Source organism: Oxyura jamaicensis, chromosome 1 (genome assembly GCF_011077185.1).
Source record: "Oxyura jamaicensis isolate SHBP4307 breed ruddy duck chromosome 1, BPBGC_Ojam_1.0, whole genome shotgun sequence".
NCBI classification, from domain to species: domain Eukaryota; kingdom Metazoa; phylum Chordata; class Aves; order Anseriformes; family Anatidae; genus Oxyura; species Oxyura jamaicensis.
Genome location: NC_048893.1, coordinates 202,217,839 through 202,237,233, shown reverse-complemented (window position 1 = coordinate 202,237,233; position 19,395 = coordinate 202,217,839). Strand labels below are relative to the sequence as shown.

General features: G+C 42.5%; 1 protein-coding gene across 3 annotated transcripts in view; it reads left to right on the top strand.

The window, feature by feature from the left end:
• UVRAG (UV radiation resistance associated) overlaps nt 1-19,395 on the top strand; it is a 114,573-nt gene that overhangs the window by 61,985 nt on the left and 33,193 nt on the right. For 2 of the 3 annotated variants that reach the window (XM_035343780.1, XM_035343789.1), the window contains 6 exons: nt 1,738-1,864; nt 3,881-3,965; nt 4,426-4,513; nt 5,090-5,150; nt 5,755-5,793; nt 7,235-7,400. In XM_035343780.1, coding sequence (XP_035199671.1) covers nt 1,738-1,864; nt 3,881-3,965; nt 4,426-4,513; nt 5,090-5,150; nt 5,755-5,793; nt 7,235-7,400 — 566 coding nt within the window. The remainder of the gene's footprint in view (nt 1-1,737; nt 1,865-3,880; nt 3,966-4,425; nt 4,514-5,089; nt 5,151-5,754; nt 5,794-7,234; nt 7,401-19,395) is intronic. The other variant, XM_035343799.1, reaches the window with a different exon arrangement.

The following is a 19,395-nucleotide window of genomic DNA, read 5'->3' as shown; positions in this document are numbered from 1 at the left end:
TCTCAAAGCATAAAAACTGCATAGGAAATACAAGAGTTTTATCAGGAAAAACAAACTTTTAATGATAAATCTCGATGAGTTCTTGTGGTGGATTTAAAGTGGAATGAATCTACTACCTGCATCTTGTTGTACCCTGCTCCCTGTGAAAAACAGGGTACTCCTCTAGTTTTAAGAAGTGTCAAACTAAATTAAGGGTTTGATAAAGTGGAAGAGTGTGGAAAACCCCTAATTGCAGCGTTGCATTGCAGATGAAGTCAGCTGCCTTAAGAGCAATAGAACATCTCCTGTCAGTGACTCCAACCTGGAGCTTGTTTGACTTCCGCTGGTATCTTGGCTGTTAAAAAACTTTTAATCATCTTCATCATCTTTTTCCAGTTATGGATAGCCTCGTCCTTCCACAGAAAGGCTTTTCCTTTATAAATATGCGGAGCAAAACTACATAAACAACATTAAAACCAGAAATGACACCGATACTGCACGTGATACAGCTTCTTAGTGAAATGGCACGTGGTATAAGGAAATGATTACCCACTTCTCCTTTGTTTAGTAGTCAAAACTCTTCCTGGGCTTCCATCCCTCTTTATAAATGGGCGAGCTGTAGTTTCATTCCTTAATACTGAGTCACATTTCCTGCTGGAGCCTTGAACCAGAAGGCTGGGCGCACATGTGTAACTGAAGCAAACAAGAAGGAGAGGGAAGAGTTCAGGCAGAGCTGACTTTTTTCTCATGCAGTTAGTGTTGAAGTAACATTATCTCCATGAGCTGCTGGGAAAAAGTGAAAGCTGGTGGCGTTGCATGAAGTGGCAGTGTCTGGTGCTGCGTGCAGAAGCTGTGCTCGCAGAGATGTCTTCACGTTTTCAGCTCTGTCCAGGGGTACGGTTGGACTGGAGGGATGCAAGCTCTCTTTTTCCATTTTGAATCTGTCTTCAGTTATTCTTAACAAGGATTCCAAACTGAAAACAGGGGGAAAAAAGTCAAAAAAGAACTATATTCTCCCCAGCACCTCCACAAAACAACCAAACAGGAAAACCAACCCACCCTTTAATAAAAGAAAACTCTACTTCGCTGTGCTCCTGGAAGTGTAACTTCTTAGTGATGAAAATGCATCAAAGAAAAAAATGACACGGGGGAAAAAGAATCTTGAAACTTTGAAAGGAGGGATCCTTCTAATGTAACTATGCATAATGCCATAATCTGTTCGCTGCTCTGGGTTCTTCCCATGTGGATCCTCTTTTCTCATCTCTCTGAAGCTGGGAACAGAATTTAATGGCACAGCTCAGAAACATCCAGCATTTTTCCTGCTCCCTATCTCAATTTAGCCCAGGCTCCTCATTGCTCAGCTCCTCTCTTGTTACCAAGCCCTTTGCCAGGGAATTTTTGTGCTGTTAGCACTCTGCTGTTACTGTCCACGTACCCGTCCTGTGGAAACTTCCTGCTGCATCTCCTCCATCTCTTAATTTCTGCCCTGGGCCAGGCTGTATCATGGAGCACAGGAGAGGAGATGTATCCTGTAGGATGAACAAACACTCCAGAACAAAACCGAGGTTTTCTCCTTCCAAAGCAGCAAACTGATTAGGGTCCCTCGTAATCTGTTGTCTCACTTCTTAGTCTGGCAGATGCCAGTCTTGTCCTACTTTGCCCTTTCCCCCTATCATCCCTTTTACAGAACTACTTATGTGAAGAAAAACTTGAATAAAATATTTTCTGTTTTTACTTAATCTGTTTTTCTTCCGATAGAAAAAGGAGAGTGAATGTTTACAGCTGAAGATCCTGGTGCTACGTAATGAACTGGAGAGACAGAGGAAGGCCCTTGGTCACGAAGTAGCCTCGTTGCATAAGGAAAAGAATACTTTGCATGACCGAGGTGAGCGTACAGATGTTACTACTTCTGTTGCAGGTGTCTAAAATCCATTGATCAGAAGCGTAGTAGCCTAGCTGTGGTGGTTTTACCCAGCTTGGCAGCTGAGCTCCACCACAACCGCTCCCTCACTTCCCCCTCCTCAAAGGGAAAGGGGGAGAAAATAGGATGGAAAGGGCTTGAGGGTTGAGATAAGGACAGGGAGATGACTCAACAATTATAGCCTTGGGCAAAACAGACTCGGTATAGGGAGATTAAAATAATTTATTACCTATCACTGGCAGACTAGAACAGTGAGAAACTAAAAGCAAAGTAAAAATACCTTCCCCTCACCCATCCTCTTCCACCTCTTCCTCCTGAGTGGCACAGGGGGACGGGGAATGGGGGCTGTGGTCAGTCCCTGAAGCTTTGTCTCTGCCACTCCTTCAAGGTCACTCTTTGCCCCTGCTCCACATGGGGTCCCTCCCACGGGATGCTGTCCTTCCCCAACTGAGCCTGTGGGATCCTGTTCAAGAACTGCTCCCACATGGCTCCGTACCACGGGATCCATGCCCCAGGAGCAAACTGCTCCAGCACGGGTCCCCCACAGGCAGCAGCTCCCCCCAGGCCCTCTGCTCCCGCCTGGGCTCCTCTCCACGGGCTGCAGCTCTGGCCCGGGGCCTGCTCCTGCGGGGGCTCTCCATGGGCCGCAGCCTCCTCCAGGCCACATCCACCTGCTCCACCGGGGGCTCCTCCACGGGCTGCAGCGTGGAGATCTGCTCAATGTGGGACCCGTGGGCTGCAGGGACGCAGCCTGCTCCACCAGGGGCCTCTCCACTGGCCGCAGGGGAACTGCTGCTGCGTGCCAGGAGCACCTCCTGCCCTCCTGCTGCACTCACCTTGGGGGCTGCAGGGCTGCTTCTCACTCCTCACTCTCTCAGCTGCTGCAGCACAGCATTTTTTTTCCCTTAAATCTTCTCTCACAGAGGCGCAAACAACTCACAACATCACTCACTGGCTTGGCTCTGGCCAGCGGCAGTTCCCTTTTGGAGTAACTGGAGCTGCCTCTGATGTGACATGGGGCAGCTGCTGGGCTCTGCTCACAGAGGTTGCCCCTGCAGCCCCCTGCTGCCAAAACCTTGCCACGTAAAACCACTACACTAAATTATGATGATGGTGATCAAAGTAAAGGTGCTGTTTTGTCGTTTTTTTTTTTTTGGTTAAGCTTTAAAGTGCTTCTGCTTACCTTTAGATAAACTTTACAGTCAGATAAAATCTCTTCACCATCTGTTATACTGAATTCTGGAATGCACTTTCCTGTATTCTGCCTCTAAATAATTTTTTAACGTGACACCTGTCCATAGCAGCCTTAAAACTGTGCTTAATTGAAATTTTCTGAAGAAAATGGGAAGAGTTGCACTGTAACGCAGCAAACAGTGCCATGATGCAGCCATGTTTTAATGTCACAAAGGGTTTTACTGTGCCTGTTAGACTAGGATCCTGCTTCAGGTGTTAGAAGACAAAAATCAGTCTTGAGAGCTTGTGACATAAGTGAAAGGTGCAAGCATTTGCTTGGTCTTTTTGGCATTTTGCTTTACTCTGAAAGGGTCCTACAGTAAAACCCTACAAGGTTGTGTCTTGGTAGGAGCTCACCAGCAACCAAAGACTTTTCTGAATTCCCAGTAGAGTCCAAAATAATGAGTCGATACTAAAATGAAGTGTGTGTTGTTTGCTTAACTCTGCCAGTGCAAGGACTTGAGCTGCCTTAGCAGAGTTACACCACTGTGGACGCGAAGGCAACGGGTGTTAAAGGAGAATGAGTTTTCACAGGTTGTGCTTGGCTGGTGAACGGTGCATGGGGCACAAAGACAGGTGTGCCTCCTGCGCTGTCGTTCCCCAGCTTGGCAGCATGTCAGAGCAGATGGGCACCTGAGACTAAACAGCGGGTTGGTGCCAATGCTTGTGGCAGTATCTACTCCTACAGCTTCAGATTTAAGAAAATAGTTGATGCTAATTATGTTTTTTTCCTGTTTCCTCATATAGAAAACGCGTTTGAGACTGAATACCAGAAGCTTCAAGAGCATAACGAATCTCTGCATGAATTAAGAAAAGAATGCACTGCTAAGAGGTAACAGGACCCACGATTTTTTTCCCACTAGTCTGCAATCAGAAAAAACACACAGGTTTGAGAGTAAGGCATTTAAAGGGACTTCTTTTGCACCAAATTCTTCCTTATTGTTGCCCTAAAACTTCTGTTAAGACCTCACTGCTACAGTTCCTAGTTATCTCAAGTGATAATTAACAGCAGCAAGCCTAGAAGAGAGGGCAATGGGCTCTTGTACACCTGTAGGCTATGATAGAACTTTTTTTTTTCCTATTTTTGGCTATTTTGGTGAAGCACTGCTTTGTAATGGTTAATTGTTGTAGTCCCCATAAGCCTGTAATATAAGACAGAACTGAAAATGAACTGTTGCTTTGTCTCTTTAGCTATCCTTGTGGAACTGTCTTCTTGAGGGGTGTGATGTGGGTTGATACCTTAACTTGAAGCTTTCAAAGAAACAAGTGATTTTGGGTTCTTTTCCCTGCAGAGAACTGTTTTTGAAGACAAATGCCCAGCAGACCATTCGATGCAAGCAGTTGCTGTCGGAGCTGTCTTACATCTACCCTATTGATCTGGTATGTTCCAGATGGTCTAAAATGTATTCTAGATGTAAACAGGAAGCTCGTTTCACACCTGGGACAAACCTCGCTTTTCTGTAGGATCAAACTTTTCCCTCATTTTGCTTTTTACAACTTTTTCTTGGATTTGGTCCTTAAGTTGTAAACCTCACACGGAGAGGACTTATGCCAGCATCATTCAAATAGCCTCAACTCTAAGAGTAGAATGCACGTAACTGTAATTTAATGGATACTTGCCACTTTGTATGTAATTATGTAAAGTAACCTTGACAGTAGCCTAGCTGAACTTTAGTAGAGTGCACAAAAACAGATGTCAAAATACAGAGCTCCTAAACCTTTTTCTGCAATGAATTAAGGTAAAGCTCTTACTTTAAAAAAGAAAGGTTGCATTTACTTTTGATTTATTTGAAATGTTACTAAAACACTATCTCAGGCTGTCTGGGTTTCATTGAATATTTAGTTTTTTCTTTACGAGATGCTTTGTTGTCATTGGGTTTTTTTTTTTTACAGACTTCTATTTTCTGGCTGTTGTTGTCCCATTCTCACTTTCCATTGTTGATTTTAAACTTGCAGAATGATCAAAAGGATTACTTTGTTTGTGGAGTCAAGCTTCCTAATTCTGAAGACTTTCAAGGTAGCTGGATATTCTTAACTTAGTTCTTACAGTTGACGCTGCTTCTAAACGTGATAGAATGAAGTAAACTGATAGTAATGGCTAAGGATCCACGTTTCTGATTGGAAAAGTCTGGACTGGAAGAAAACTTGCTCATTATTTATTCTTAGAAACGTCCTTCATGCTAGCTAGGAACTGACTCTTAAAAGAGTACTTCTGTATTCAAAGTTGAATGAGTGATACGCTGCGGCAGGTTATCCAGAGGGGAGGTGGAGCCTCCTTTCTTGGAAATGCTCAGAGCCCAGCTTGCGGTCCTTGGCAACCTGCTGTAGCTTATCCTGCTGAGAGCAGAGGGGTAGAAATAGGCAATTTCCAGAGCTGTCTTCTGAACTCAGTCATTCTAGGGGGAAAAAAAAATATGCATTTTTCCTAGTTCCAGTCTATAAATAGTGCTCAGGCAACACGCATAAATCTCCATTTAGTTTGTTGCGGTTGCTGATGAACTTACCCAATAAACATCTTGCATAAATGTGACTTAAAGCTTCCTGACCCTAATTCCTGCCGTGGCGTGGCAGGATTTTACAAGTCAGCTTCTACTGTAACTTTGCACATCATCTTTTTGCAGAAGCAAACCCATATGCCTGCCTGTGTAAGGGTCATACAGGTAACTGCGTGCATTCATCTGTAGGTGTCGGATGTGAATTGGAACTTCGTTAAAATCCCCTTGGGAATTTCTTGCTCTTAGTACTTGTTCACTCTGCCAGTCGTATGGTTTCTTGGGCAAAACCTCAATCAATTATCTAACTCTTTAAAGGCATCCAAGAGGAGTTAATTTGTACTAACAGCGGGTATGTTGAATGCTAGAATAATGGAGGAATAATGTTTAACACATTGATTTGTTTTCCTGGTTGCACTTGTGAGAATGAATTCAGTTCTGTAATTCCTGAGAAAGCAGTGGTGTGCGTCTTTTGGCCTGTTTTCAGTTTACTGATATTAACTCCTTACAGAAGAATGATTAATTCTTTATCAAAGTCTCTGGAAATAGTGTTTTAACAGGGAAGAAGTACTAAACATTCAAATTAGTGAAATACAGAGTTATACTTGAAAAGCAGTACCTAAGTCTACTAAGCAGTACCTAGTCTACTAAGGTACAGCAGTAGACTTGCTGTACCTTAGTTCAGACTCTCAGTAGAAAATATTAAAAAAAAAAAAAAAAGGGCATCTCAAGTATCAGTGGCTTTATTTGCAAAAATAATGTTGCTTCAAAAGTTGGATGTTTAACAAAATCCTTTTTTAAAGGATTTAATATTGAAATTCACGTATCATCTCTCATTCTAGAAGTCTGCGTGATTTCGGATGTTGTTGAGCATCATTAAAAGCTTTCTTAGAGTGCCCTTGGTTTATTGCCTGGGACTCCCTTGTAGGGATGAGTCTGTTGTGGTGTTTGTATTGGTATGCTCACTTACAAAGAGGAGGGGAATGTAAAACTGAACCAGAAAGGAGAAGCCTTTACATGGCTAGTATTTGGATCCTAGAAAGGATGTAATTTGAATCTCAAGACCTGTGTATTCCCAGCAGGCGAAGCTTTAAGGCTGCAGCCTTAAATGTCACATTAAAAATGACACTTTAAAACAACGGCTTAATCTAACTTCTTTGACTTACTGCCAGACAACAGAGTGTAGAACCTGGGGTCAGTCTCTTTCCAACTGATCTCTCTAATGAGTAAAGTTACAGAGGAATGTAGCTTTTTTTCTGACCCTGGTAATACGTCACCTGCTTATTGAGAAGTGCAGAAAGTTTGAGTTATATCTAGAGATTTTTTTTCCTATTTTTTCCATCTCTTCTTTACCCTCCCGGACCCAGCCAAACTTTGGGAAGAGTAACGTTAAGCTTCAGAAGTGTCAAATTGGAAGGAGGGTACGTCATCAGCCATCTTATGTTACCTTTAATGAGGCAAATGGTGAACTGAAAATAATTATAAAGCAGTCTAAACGTGTTTCACTTGTGTCTGTTTGTATGTTATAACTTCTGATAACTTCATGAAGTGCTCAGTCTGCACGGAGATTCAACTGATTTATTTAATGGATTTTTGTTGTTATTGACAGCAAAAGATGACGGGAGCATTGCCGTTGCCCTGGGCTACACCGCTCACTTGGTTTCCATGATATCCTACTTCTTACAAGTGCCACTCAGGTATCCCATAATCCACAAGGGCTCCAGGTCTACAATCAAAGATAACATCAATGACAAACTGACAGAGAAGGAGCGAGAGTAAGTACGCCGTAGATACACTCATGTACTTCCTTCAAATCAACAAAAAAACACCTGAATTTGAACCATTCTCGGTACTGTGCTGGGATGCTGATTTTGAAGTTATTTGGTACTGCGTTCCGTAGGCGTGGGACAGGAGCTGAGTCTGTGAGCGAATTATAGTCCAGTTTTGTCATTCTAGATCTATTGACAGGCGTATCCTATTGATTAGGCATTTAATAACGATAGAAAGACTTAATTAGTGCGCCTTGTGGGTAAGTTGTGGCTTCTGATTGGAAAACTTTGCCTTTTGTGTTTCTCTACTGGCTATGGGAATGAACTGCAGACACCAGCAGCAGCCTTCAGTGGGGAGTTGCTGCAAATGTTGTTGTACTGCTTGATACATGACAAAATAAATAGCTGTCTTTGGCATGGAGGACTTCTAAACAGTTAGGAAAGAGTCTTTTGAATTGTTACCTACTAATAAATCAACTTAATACTCAACGAAGAATTTTTCTTCTGGTCTGTAATCAGTCTTTCAACGTGGAACTGGGTTATTGTTATTAAGCTGCTAGGAAGCTATCTTGCTGTCCTTAAATCCACTCCCCGAATGCCTCCTGCGTTTTGGCACTTTGCCTGTTTTCCCACTGTCTTTGCACCTGTGTGCTCAAATATGAAAATAGTGGCAATTACCGGTTAAGCTTCGCTTTGTAGCCTGCAACCGCAGAACTCAAAGGAATGCAGCGCTGACCAGCTGCGGGAGAGCAGCTGCTCCACTCCGATCCTCTGTGTGTCTGCGGGCGGTTGCAAAGTCAGGCTTGCAGCACCAGTAACCTTGTTTGTTTTTTCATTTGCAAGATTTGGAAAAATGAGCAAAAGAAATGGCTGGAGGAAAATGAATTTGTGGAAAATCGCTGTCCCTATTGCCTCAATTTCTTGATCTCCTTGGGTAAATCCAAGTGTTTTAGTGTTTATTTTTTGCAGCATTTCTTACAAGTCCCAGTCGAAGTGGAAGGATCTTTTCATACTGTGCATAACTGGGAGGGTTGGGATGCTTGGAAGTGTCTGATTTCTTTTTGAAGCTCACTGACCTTTGGCAGGACAGCTGAGGTAACTTGCCTCAAGTTAAGCTGTCGCTGAGCTTTAACTGTTCTGACGTGATAAAATATGGACTATAGTAATAGCTCTGCAAAGCATTTGGGGGCAAGTTATCCAAGAAATCTTCGATACCATTTTAATAACTTAATAGAACATTAACGTGTTTAGCTTCAGCTTTACTTCTGTAAGCACATGATCGTCCTCTTGCCTCTTCATCGCTTTCCGACAGGTATCAAGCTAGAGCATTTATATCTGGAAAACGCATTTCTGAGGAGCAGAGCTGCCTGTGTGTGGGAGTATAAAGATTAAACTAATTTCCTGTTGTCTGAGACAAAGTGGAAGGTTTAGTCCTTTCGGCTGGAGCCTTCCAAACCCTCCTGACTTAATACTTTATTTCACAACAGTTTCTGAAAAGGAGAAAGTTTAGCTGAGTATATTAATCCCTATTGGGCCATTTACCTGTGTTCTGCGAGATTTTTTCAGGATTAGCTCCTGCTTGAGATCTTCTCTTCGCAGCTATTGGAGAGTCAATTCTGCCAGCTCTCAGAGGACTTGAGTTGCTATAGAAAACCTCAAATGTCTGACCTTGCAGTTTTCTTTCTAAGCTAATAGCTCATGTTTCTCACATGCTCCTAACTGAATAGAGCATAGCAATTAACGTGCGTTATTAAATTTCTTCAGTAACCTGTCTTTAAACAGCTTTTCTAACTCCAATGTAAACTGTTGAGTAATTACAGTGAGGTTCTCTGTGTACTCAGTCTTTATTATAACACATTGCATCGTAATTATTACTAGATTAAGCGTCTGATTTGGCTTCATACTTTTTTTTTGGATTTCAGGGTTGCCCTGAATTCTTATTAAGAGCTTTTAAAAACTGGGCACAGGGGGGAATAGCTGATGTTCTCATTCCAGAGAGATTTCATAAGCACATGTGTTTGTTTTTAATGTTACACTATATTAGGAGTGTATTACTTCACGCATCTTTCAACTTTCTGCATCAGCTTTTTTTAAAGTCTTCCTAACAAGCTGCTCAAGCATTTTGAGAGCTCTCAGAGAATGTAAGTTGCATTTGGGGAGTATTTTACCCACTTCAGATCTGTTTGCCTGAATGAACCAGGCCACTGAAGTCACAAGATTCTTCTCAAAGTCTTCAGTTCTGGGTGCTGCCGTTACTGTTAGATTGGTACTCAAGAATGTACAAAGGTAGGAGGCTGTGGTGAAAAATTTCTCTTGCATCTGGCCCCATTGCTGATGGTGGAACGAGATAGGGAATACATGCCAGTGGCGTACAGTCTTGTAGAGATATTAGTATTTATAACATATTTGGTAGTTGTTTTCTCTGTATTCCATTAACTTATTTTGATACTACTAAAATGCTGTAAGTTTTCTCCCATAAACCTGCTTTTATGACTTCCTGAACCAAGGTAAGGAAAGAATACAACTTTCAGTGAACAGCTCATGTTTCTTTAGTGGTCTCTTTGAAAACCTTCAGGGAACATCAAATGTCTAAGAGGAAGGAGTACCCTTCCCAGAAGTTCTGGATTCTGAAAGATTTCAAAGGAAATGATAGATACAGAACTCCTGAATTGAAGCTAGTTAGCAGAGCAGCATGTTCCTTCCCCCAGTGACAAACAAACATGCTTAATACCTTACCTCAATTCCTTGGTCCTGTTCTTGCAGAATAGGAACATAGCACTTCGTGTTCTCATAAACATGGCAAGAATGCGGAAGTTAAACTATTTGTGACATGTTCCGATGCTGTCTGTCAAGTCCTGCATTTAAAAAAAGCTTCTGCTAGTCTGCTCCCAGATTTTTAAATAAAGCATAGTTTCCAATTCAAAAAAAAAAAGGGGGTGATATGTCTGGGGCAAGACTTCTCTACGTTGTCGTTGCTGCCTTTGTCATAAGGTTTTTAGGTAGCGTTCCCTCAGGTCTCTTCTAGCGATACAAGCTGAAATCTTACAAGGTAGGTGTCTGCATTTTGCAGGCTGGGAGCTACTGAATCTTTCTAGACGGTATCAGTCTCCTGGTTCATTTTAAAGTGAGTACAGACATACGTTTATGTCATCTATTCGGGAGTTTTTTTAGCTTTCACACTGCCTCACAGCTCCTTGATTTCGTTATTTTATAATTGAAATTTCACGTGACTCTTGTACAACCTGCCAGCTGAAGATTTAAGAGTAGAATACTCGTTTCATCAAACCACATTAGACAGCTTGGAGGTACGTATGCTTACCGAGGAAAAGCCCTGCTCTTCAGAGTTTAATCACCTTTCCTTCAGCTTGTGTGTGTCTGGGCAAGTGAAATGCATCTTCAGAGCAATTATTTCTGTTGTATTTTTACACTTCCATTCCTACTGAATCTTTGAAAAGATTTTCAAGGACTCTCCTCTGTAAGATGTGTGTACGCAAGCAGCTCTGATGCTGCATTCAAAGGCTACCTCAGGAACCAAGCAGTTACGGGAAGCAGCTTAAGGAGGAACGAAGCTGAGCATACTGCCTGTTACCTGGGGTTTGGCTCCTGGGAGCACTGAAGAGCTCAAGTAGACAGCTTTGACGGTCAGTACTGTCTTGTGACTAAAATCAAGATTCAGAAGGACTGAATAATGAGAACAGTTAAGGCTGTTTGCCCAGGAAGACACTAACTGTTGTAATTTCTGCATCATCGAGCAGCAACTGAAGTACTTATTTTGAAGCAAATCTATGCAGATCGTGAGCGTTCTTCATTTTTGATGAAATAACTCTATAGCATAAGAGTGGGGATGGCACAATAGGAATGGTAGGTTGTCTCGTGGATGTCCGCTGCCATGCCTCTTTGGAATTACGTCTGTTCTCTGCCTATTTTTAATTATGCTAATTCTTGTCCTCCCTAAACTCTTTTTGTTGTCGTTAAACATAGGGAACATCTGTCTAGCATTGTGTTACGGGGTTCTTAGAGAAATTAGGATTAAAGCTGTATGCCCTGTTTGCTGCTTGAAGTGATAGGTATGATCCTGAAGAAGCTTTCTGGGTATTTCTGTGATGATGGGTCGTGCCCCCTAAGTAGTCTCTTTTTCTTTTCTGGAGGTCAGCTTCATTATTATAGTGAACTTGGTGTGCCAGAAGATTATAATTAGTAGTTTTTATCGTGATGTTTTGGTGGGTATTGCAGAAGTAGCTGAGCCAGGATCGTGGAGCACTGCTGGCACCTGACTTGATCTGGAAACAACATCTGAATGCACCCAACCTCTTACGTTATTACATATACTTTAATTTTGCTGCAACTCTGTGGCTGCCAAAGGCTTAAAGCCTGGTTTTATTTCATTGCTGCAGCCCGTTTGGTAAGTGGCAAATGTCTGAATAATTAAAACCAGGTCATCTTTCACCAGGCTGAGGCAGTCTTGTAGCAACAGAAGACCCGCAGCAGACAGGAAATGCAGGTGACCTTGTCAGATCTTCAGAATGCTTCTGGACTCCTCAAGGATGTAAAGTTATGAGTGAGTTTTTCCTAAGACAGTTTATTTATAGCTAAAGCTGACACACAGGAGTGCTTGGCCGAGGGACTTGCAGCCCTGCCTACGGTGTGTGGTGAACGTTAACATACTTGCATGGCTTGTTGATTGAGCCTTGAATTCGAACCAGCAGGTTGGTTTAGCCTAGTTTGAGGTGCTCTTAATTGGTTGAAGAGGCCAAACTTGAGAGAAGTGGAGAAGTTGGAGTAGTCGGGCCAAGTGCACTTCTAATCTGCACGTGTGTAAGCAGTTCATTCAGTGGGCTGGGGTTATGTTTAAGGCATATGCATTTGCACTAAAAAAGCAAGCTTCCAGTTTTGTGCGTGTGGTTCACGCAGAGCTGACTCAAGCAGTCCCAGTTATTGCCAGCTCAAGTTCTGAAACAAAAAAAATGCTCTGCCTGGACCTGAGTAAAGCAAAACTTACATCCAAACCAGCTCTGCTATGAGATTGCTTCCAAATTCCCCATCTCGATGAACTGCGGTGCCTTTCGCTTCCGTGTGAAAAGCTGGATCTGGAAGTAAGAGGAGAAAAGCTGAGCAGGTGTGTGGATAATTCTTGGAGCGTTTGGAAACCACTTGTTGAATGAGCTCGGTCTAAACACGGTCCTTGCTTCTGTGGTCTCGCTCCTCTTTCTAAGAATGTGAAAGCTGAAAGTCAGAGGAGGTGGTTATTGCCTTGGGTCCGGTAGCAGATAAGCCATTTGCAACACAGCAGTCTGAAAAGTCAGGACGCAAGCGAGTGAAGGATAACTTTTCACTGATGCTGACATCTTCCAACTCGACACAGAAATCTTTAATCATCTTTGGTGCTTCAGCCGAGATAATAAAATGGCAGCTTTGGGAAGAAATCTTGGCAAACAAATCAGATGGAGGGGGACGGTTTGTTGAGAAACCTAAGAGCTGTCAAAGCAGAGCTGATTCTTTGTGGTAGATTGAGTGTGTGTTAAGCGTTTGACTATTGCTCAAAGAATGCTTTTTGCCATGAACTTATCTTGAACTGTATTTTTGCGTTCCACATTCTTGGGGATATTTAGTTAGAACGCAGGGTTATTTTATTCTCGATCCCCAAAATAACGCTTTTGCCTTCATTGGGTCAGCGCTTACTAAGGTGCATAGATTAGAAATTAGATCGAGTGCTCCTTAGTAAACATGGATAATATTAACACCGGCTCTGGGAGCGACAGCTTTTGCGTGCTTCTGGCCAGTCTGAGAAAGCTGACTTTGTTTACTGCAGTAGGATGAGACCGCTGACCCTGGACATCTCCAGCTGAGAAATGTTTTCGTGAAGACATAGTGGTCTGAGCTTACTCCCATTGGAACTCCTCCTGCTGAGATTATTTTTCAAAACATTACTTCATTTTTTAAGGAGCAGGGACTTGACCTGCTTAAAGTGTCCTCTCGTTAAAAATGATCCTTCGGTGGCAGGGAGATTTAAAGCCCTGATAGCGGGGTTGTCTGCTCTGTCCTTACAGATAGTCCTCGCGGTGTGACATCCATCACGGAGCATGCAGCAAGCCTTGAATTCAAGCTGTAGTGTGTCAGGGATATGCACAATCAACAAAAAGCCATCAGCATTGCTAGTTCTGTGGATTGCTGGCTGTGCTTTTTAGGTGTGTGAAAGTGCTGTTTGCTGAACCAGGAGAACGATACCCTTTTACTTTGATAAATCGCTGACTCTTATCAACGACTGCTTGACTTCCATAATCTGGGTCTTTGCTTTTTCCTGTGTACAGCCTGTACATATTGAAGCTATTGTACGTTCTCCAAGAGCAAGGTCACGACAGTTACACTTCTTAATGGAAAGATGGCAGTGCTTCTGCTTTTGATTATCGTATTGTTGAGCTACTCAGATAGGCATTTTGAAAATACGCTTCATACAGTTAAACTGCCAATATGTTTTCCTTTCCCAGTAAACTAATTATCTTTGTATTGTGTAAAGTTTGAATGAGGATATGCTTTTTTCCCTTGGCAGTCTGTATTTTTGTCATCAAGTTTGTTTTACAAGTATTTGTTTTCTCTCATGTAGAGACTAAAAACCATGGAGTAATCAAATCTGAATTCTCTTGTGATTCATATTCATGTCTTAATCTCATCTCTAACAAAGCAAAGTGTACACTTGTCATCTTTTTTTTTTTTTACTGCCATTTCATTTGACTTTCAGTTTTACTCACCAGGTGGGGATCTTACTTTTTCATTTAAAACTTCTCCAGTCGGGCTGTTTGCTGGCAGACTAGTGAGCTGCTCCTTGCAGGCTGTTTGTGGCCCCCGCCATCGACTGGTGGCTTGATGTGAAGAGGATCCACAGCGCTCTCTGCTGCGTCTCTAGTTGAGGAGTCTGGTGGTGAAGGCAGGTTGGTTCCGTGGTGTTTTAGTTGTGTTCCTTCCAACAAAGACCAGCTGCTTGGGCACGTTACTTCAGACCTGTGCCAGCCTCTGCTCTGAAGCTGATAAATCCTCGGCGTAGCTTAGCTGAAAAGGAAACAGGTTTTGAAGCTGCACCCATGTGGTGGTTTTACCGTGCTAGGCAGCTGAACACCACCACCGCTCTCTCACTCCCCCTCCTCAGATAAGGAGGGGAAGAAGTAAAGGAAAGAACAACTCACGGGTTGAGATAAGGAAGATTTAATTAAAGAGAAAAGAAATATATATATATTATTAAGGAAATATTATTATTAATTAAACAATTCAACTAAAGGGAAAAAGGGGAAAGGGGAAGAGGGAGGGGGAAAGGGAATAACTAAAAACAAGTAAAGGCTGTATGGAAGTGCAGAGGAAAGAAATTACTCTCTACTTCCCACAAATGAGCGATGCTTGACCACATCCTTGAAGCAGGGCCTCAACGCACGTAGCTGGTGTTTGGGAGGAGGACAGACGTTTTCACGAGAGCCCACCCCTCCCCTCTTCTTCCTTTTTCCACCTTTTATTGCTGGGTGTGACCCCACATGGTATGGAATATCCCTTTGGTTGGTTGAGGTCAGCTGCCCTGCTGATGTTTCTTTCTCACTTTTTGCCCACCCCCTAGGAGGGTCAGAGAGAGTCCTGATGCTGTGCCAGCACTTCTCAGCAGCAGACACAACACCGGTGTGATCCCACTGCTGTTCTAGCTCCAAGTGCAGAGCGCAGCACTGTATGGGCTGCTGCAGGGAAAGTTAACATCCCAGCCAGACCCAGTACAACCCAACGCTTCTTGTGCTGTGGTCATCTGCTGGAGCGATGATGAGTTGAAGTGCTGGGTATTTTGGTGGCTGTGGCTCGTTAGAGGCCTGCTTTCCTAATATTTGATCTGAAACGTCCTGGGGAATAGTGGTTTTGAGTGAGATGTCTGTGCAATGGTTGCCCTCCTCACTTAAAGGCTCTCAAGGTTTGCTTTATTCTGGTTGAGAGAGACCCTAGCACTTTTACACGACTCAAGCTTTCTCTTCTAGATACAACATTCCTTTACAGTGAGCAAACAGGATGTGGTTAGGTTGGAGGGAAAACACTACTCCTTCCTCGCCTTCCTGCCCCTCAAGCCCCCCAGAAGGGGCTGAAGTTGAAAGTTAAACTTCAGTAAGTACTCATACCTTGTTCTTGTACATGCCTCATACTTCAGCCATATCATGCAAGAACTTGTGGCTCTTTCAGGCCACTATCTTAGTTGGACTGGGCTATTTAGTTCTATCCTCATATAGGGTATCCTGTCCATGGGCTTAAGCTGGAAATTCATCATTTTCTGAACTGTCCTGTTTTTTTGGTAGTGTGTGTGAGGCACAGTTGTTCCCTAGATCTGATGGATGACTCTCTGCTATCACCCCAGGGACTGTTAGAGAAATTACAGCAGTTCTTTATCTGTATAATAGTGAATAATTGGGTTTTAGCTGTGTTCTTCCAGCTCTACTGCAGCCGTTCTGCTTACTGTCCTCAAAAATAAGAAGTGAAGGGAATGGAGCCACCTCAGGTTTGTGATCTGTCCCAAATTCAGTGGATGCACTTGGGCAGGATGTAGTCAAAGTGCAGCAAATACGGTGAGGTGAAAATACACTGGCATTGGCTTCACCTAGTTGTTGGACCAGTTTTCTGATCTTCAGTTAACTAATGGGTAAATAAATGCTTCCTATGCAATGTAATTAGTATTTTTCTACGTGTTAAAATGTCATTTCCTATCTTAAACTACATACTTTGCTTTTAAGCGTGTCGTGTCTCCAACAACAGGCTCCTCTTAGTCCTTATTTTGAGGTAAGCTTTCAGTGAGGGCATTTGTTCAGTTTCTTAAAACACGCCGATATTTCTTCACATTGCAAAGCTAAAATATTGGTCCTCGATCTTTTACATCATTCTGAAATTAATGTCATTTAACACAATTCCAAACTAGTTTGAGATTTCACCCAGATTTGCCAAATGGGATGTATACATAAATTGTGCCATGCTGCAGCCTGTGGAAAACTGTTAGATGGGACGTGTAAAATCTTTATTTTACTGATTTCTTCCCCAAAGAGCTTTCTGAAGTAGAGATTAAATTTAGAGACTTTAAATATAATTTGGGATATGGCAAAATGACTGAACAGAAGAGAATAAAAGATCTAAAACACATGGTATAATGCCGAAGTAGAAGCAGGTGAAAGCAGTTAAATGAAGCAATTTCTTAAACTCTAAAAATAGTTTGTATTAAAGACAGGCGGTTCCGGACAATAAAATTGGCCACCAATATACTGGTACATATGTGATTTTTTTTTGGGGGGGGGGGGTATAGAGGAGGTCATAAATCACAGAACACAACTGAAAATGGGCTTGAATTCATGAGATACTTGAGGTCTGAAATAAATATATGGAAGAAGGATTCTTTCAGCTTTCCTAACAGCTAACATCTGACTGAAGCAAGAGTCCCGTGGTGATTTACTGCAAGTTCATCGAAAACGGAGGCTGCGATGTAGAACAGCTAAAGATTAGCTCAGTAACACATACGAGGATATAAAATTGAATGTGATCTTGGTGGTTGATAAGTATTTGTCTGAGAACGACTGAAAAAGGCAGCTCTTAGTGGTTAGAATAACCAGGACAGTTTGCTTATGAGTTTAAAAAAAAAATCCTAATGCCTAAAATACTCAAATTTGGCTAACCAGAATTTTAGCTTTAAATAAACCTCTAGTTTTTCCTGAATCAATGTGTGACATAAGCAATCTTCACCTTTTTTTATAGTTGTTTTTTAATTTTAAATACATCAGTGTTCATGAGCAGTGGGCTGGAGATGCTATAGCAGCAAAGCTTCTGCCCACTCTGTTTTAACAAAAGTGATGCTTTTAGTCCATACACCCAAAGATAAGAGATGGCATGAGGTTAAAAAGAAATCTTATTAAAAAATAAGTTTAAAAGAGGGAAAAAAAAGAATCCAAACGGTAGGCATCTCATCTTGAAATGTAAATAGGAGAGAGAAGATCCTTGCAAGAAGCTTTTCTTTTAGCAACACCAAATCCTGGTTGTCCCCATCATACCTCGATTCGTAGAAATAAGGCTGAACCGAATGCTGGAAAGTGATTTAAGCAATCCTCCTACCCCAAGGAGGGATGAAGTTTATTTAGAAGGAAGCTGGGTTGAACCTTGGAGCCATTAGGTGAGGATTTTTCTGTACTTTTTGCTTTATGGTTAAAAGGTGATGCCCTTTTCTCTGTGATGAACAGGTGGTTTCAGCAGTATGGAGTGAAGGCTGGTGCTCTCGTGGGGCACTCTGCAGCTTTTGGACTGCAGGGATGGTGTAGAGACAGCTTCAGGCCCCTGGACAGGTGCAGCTGGCAAAGGTGTTCATGGAAACTCCCATCTCCCCACCCTGAACCAGAACCCAAATGGTTTTAGATACAAATACTACAGTTTTAACCAGAGACTGAAATCTGCCTTGGTTTTACGCGGATATTTCTGTTTAGCTGTTTCCATCTTAATGATTCAGCTGGAATGGAAATAGTGGCAACCAGCCACCCTTAGTTTTCCACGTTGACTGGAAATGCAGATATTGAATTTCTTTTTAAATAGGAAGACTTCTAAATGAGAGGTGACAATTTAGAACCCTGTCTGCATTCTCTGTAACCTTTAAAAAATGTGATTTACTGTGTAAGACTGTACTTCTCACTTCGGTTTCTAGGAGGTGTAGCTGCATGCTGGTGAAGATGTAAACTTCTTGACTAAATACCACGTTAGACAAAGTCTCATTAGCACGAAGACCAACTCCAAACACTCCAAACTAGTGGCTTCCAAGAGTCCTGTTAATTGGTGTAGCTGGAGCTGGGTACTTAAAAGCTTAATACCCCTTATAATGGCATTTCTTTATGCAAATATTCAATATCTGCTTCTTTTAAAGCTTATGAGGTGTTGCAGGACCTTTGAAGGATTCAAAATTACGTCTGTCCGTGATGGTGGGGTGCTGGTTTTGTCGCTTTGACTTGGAGAAAGAGTAGACTTTCAGCCCGTTTTTATTTAAAAGACTGCCTTGTGGTTACTTTTCCCACAACAGAGTTGCTGTGAACAAAGCACGTAGCCTTGGCCTCACTTTTTCCTTTTCACAGCTCTTTTGGGAGGGTTTAATGAGGCTTAGTACTCTAGAAACTTTCACGTGGAGTCTACAGTGTAGAATAATACCAGTACTGGCGCTTCTCTGAACCACTCTTGTAGCTGCGATTTCTTCCTTTCCCAGCCCTGTTCGCGTGGGCAGTTTACAAGGAAATTAGCGTCTTCCTTGTAGGCTTGCTCTAATCTGTTCTGATCCTTGAGTGCAAGCTTTGATTTGTCAGTCTCACTTCAGTTTCTTACAAGTAGATGTCTTTGGTCATGTAGATCAGCAGAACTTGGCCTTGTCTTTGGGCTTGCTTACCCTTTGCCCATCAGCAAAGCCTCTCTATGTGTAAATAGACTGGACCTGATTTGCCCTGTGCTTCAAAAACTCATCGATTCTTGTCCTTAGAACTGCTCAGCAGCTAGCAGAATCCAGCGTTGCACAGAAGACTTCAGTGCTAAGAATAATAAGCACTTTGAATTTTAGGTGCCTTTGGAGAGGAGAAGGAGAGCTCTTCGCTGAAGAGCTGTTTGTAGCCAGCTCCCTTCTGACTTCTGTGCCAGTCCTCCTAGGACCAGATTTAAGTGGAAGTGTTCTTTATCCAGCAGCTCATGTCCGCTTAGGGAGCGTGACAACAATTTATAGGGGATGGGTTGAAGTAAAGCAGTTGATACTGACTTGTTGGCATTAAGATTCCAGGTGGAGACGAGCTGCTAATTATCCTTGGGAATCCCCCAAGCCCCCCAAATTGATGGGAGAGGTAAGGTGGAAGTAGGTCAGTTGCCATCTCTGTCCCAAGCTCTGCTAAAACGAATTAGTCAGAACTAAAAATGCCTTGTAGCTGCCTCTGTGAATTTATTTTTTTACTGGCTCCCAGGATAAATGAGAACCAAAAGCTCTTCTTGAGAA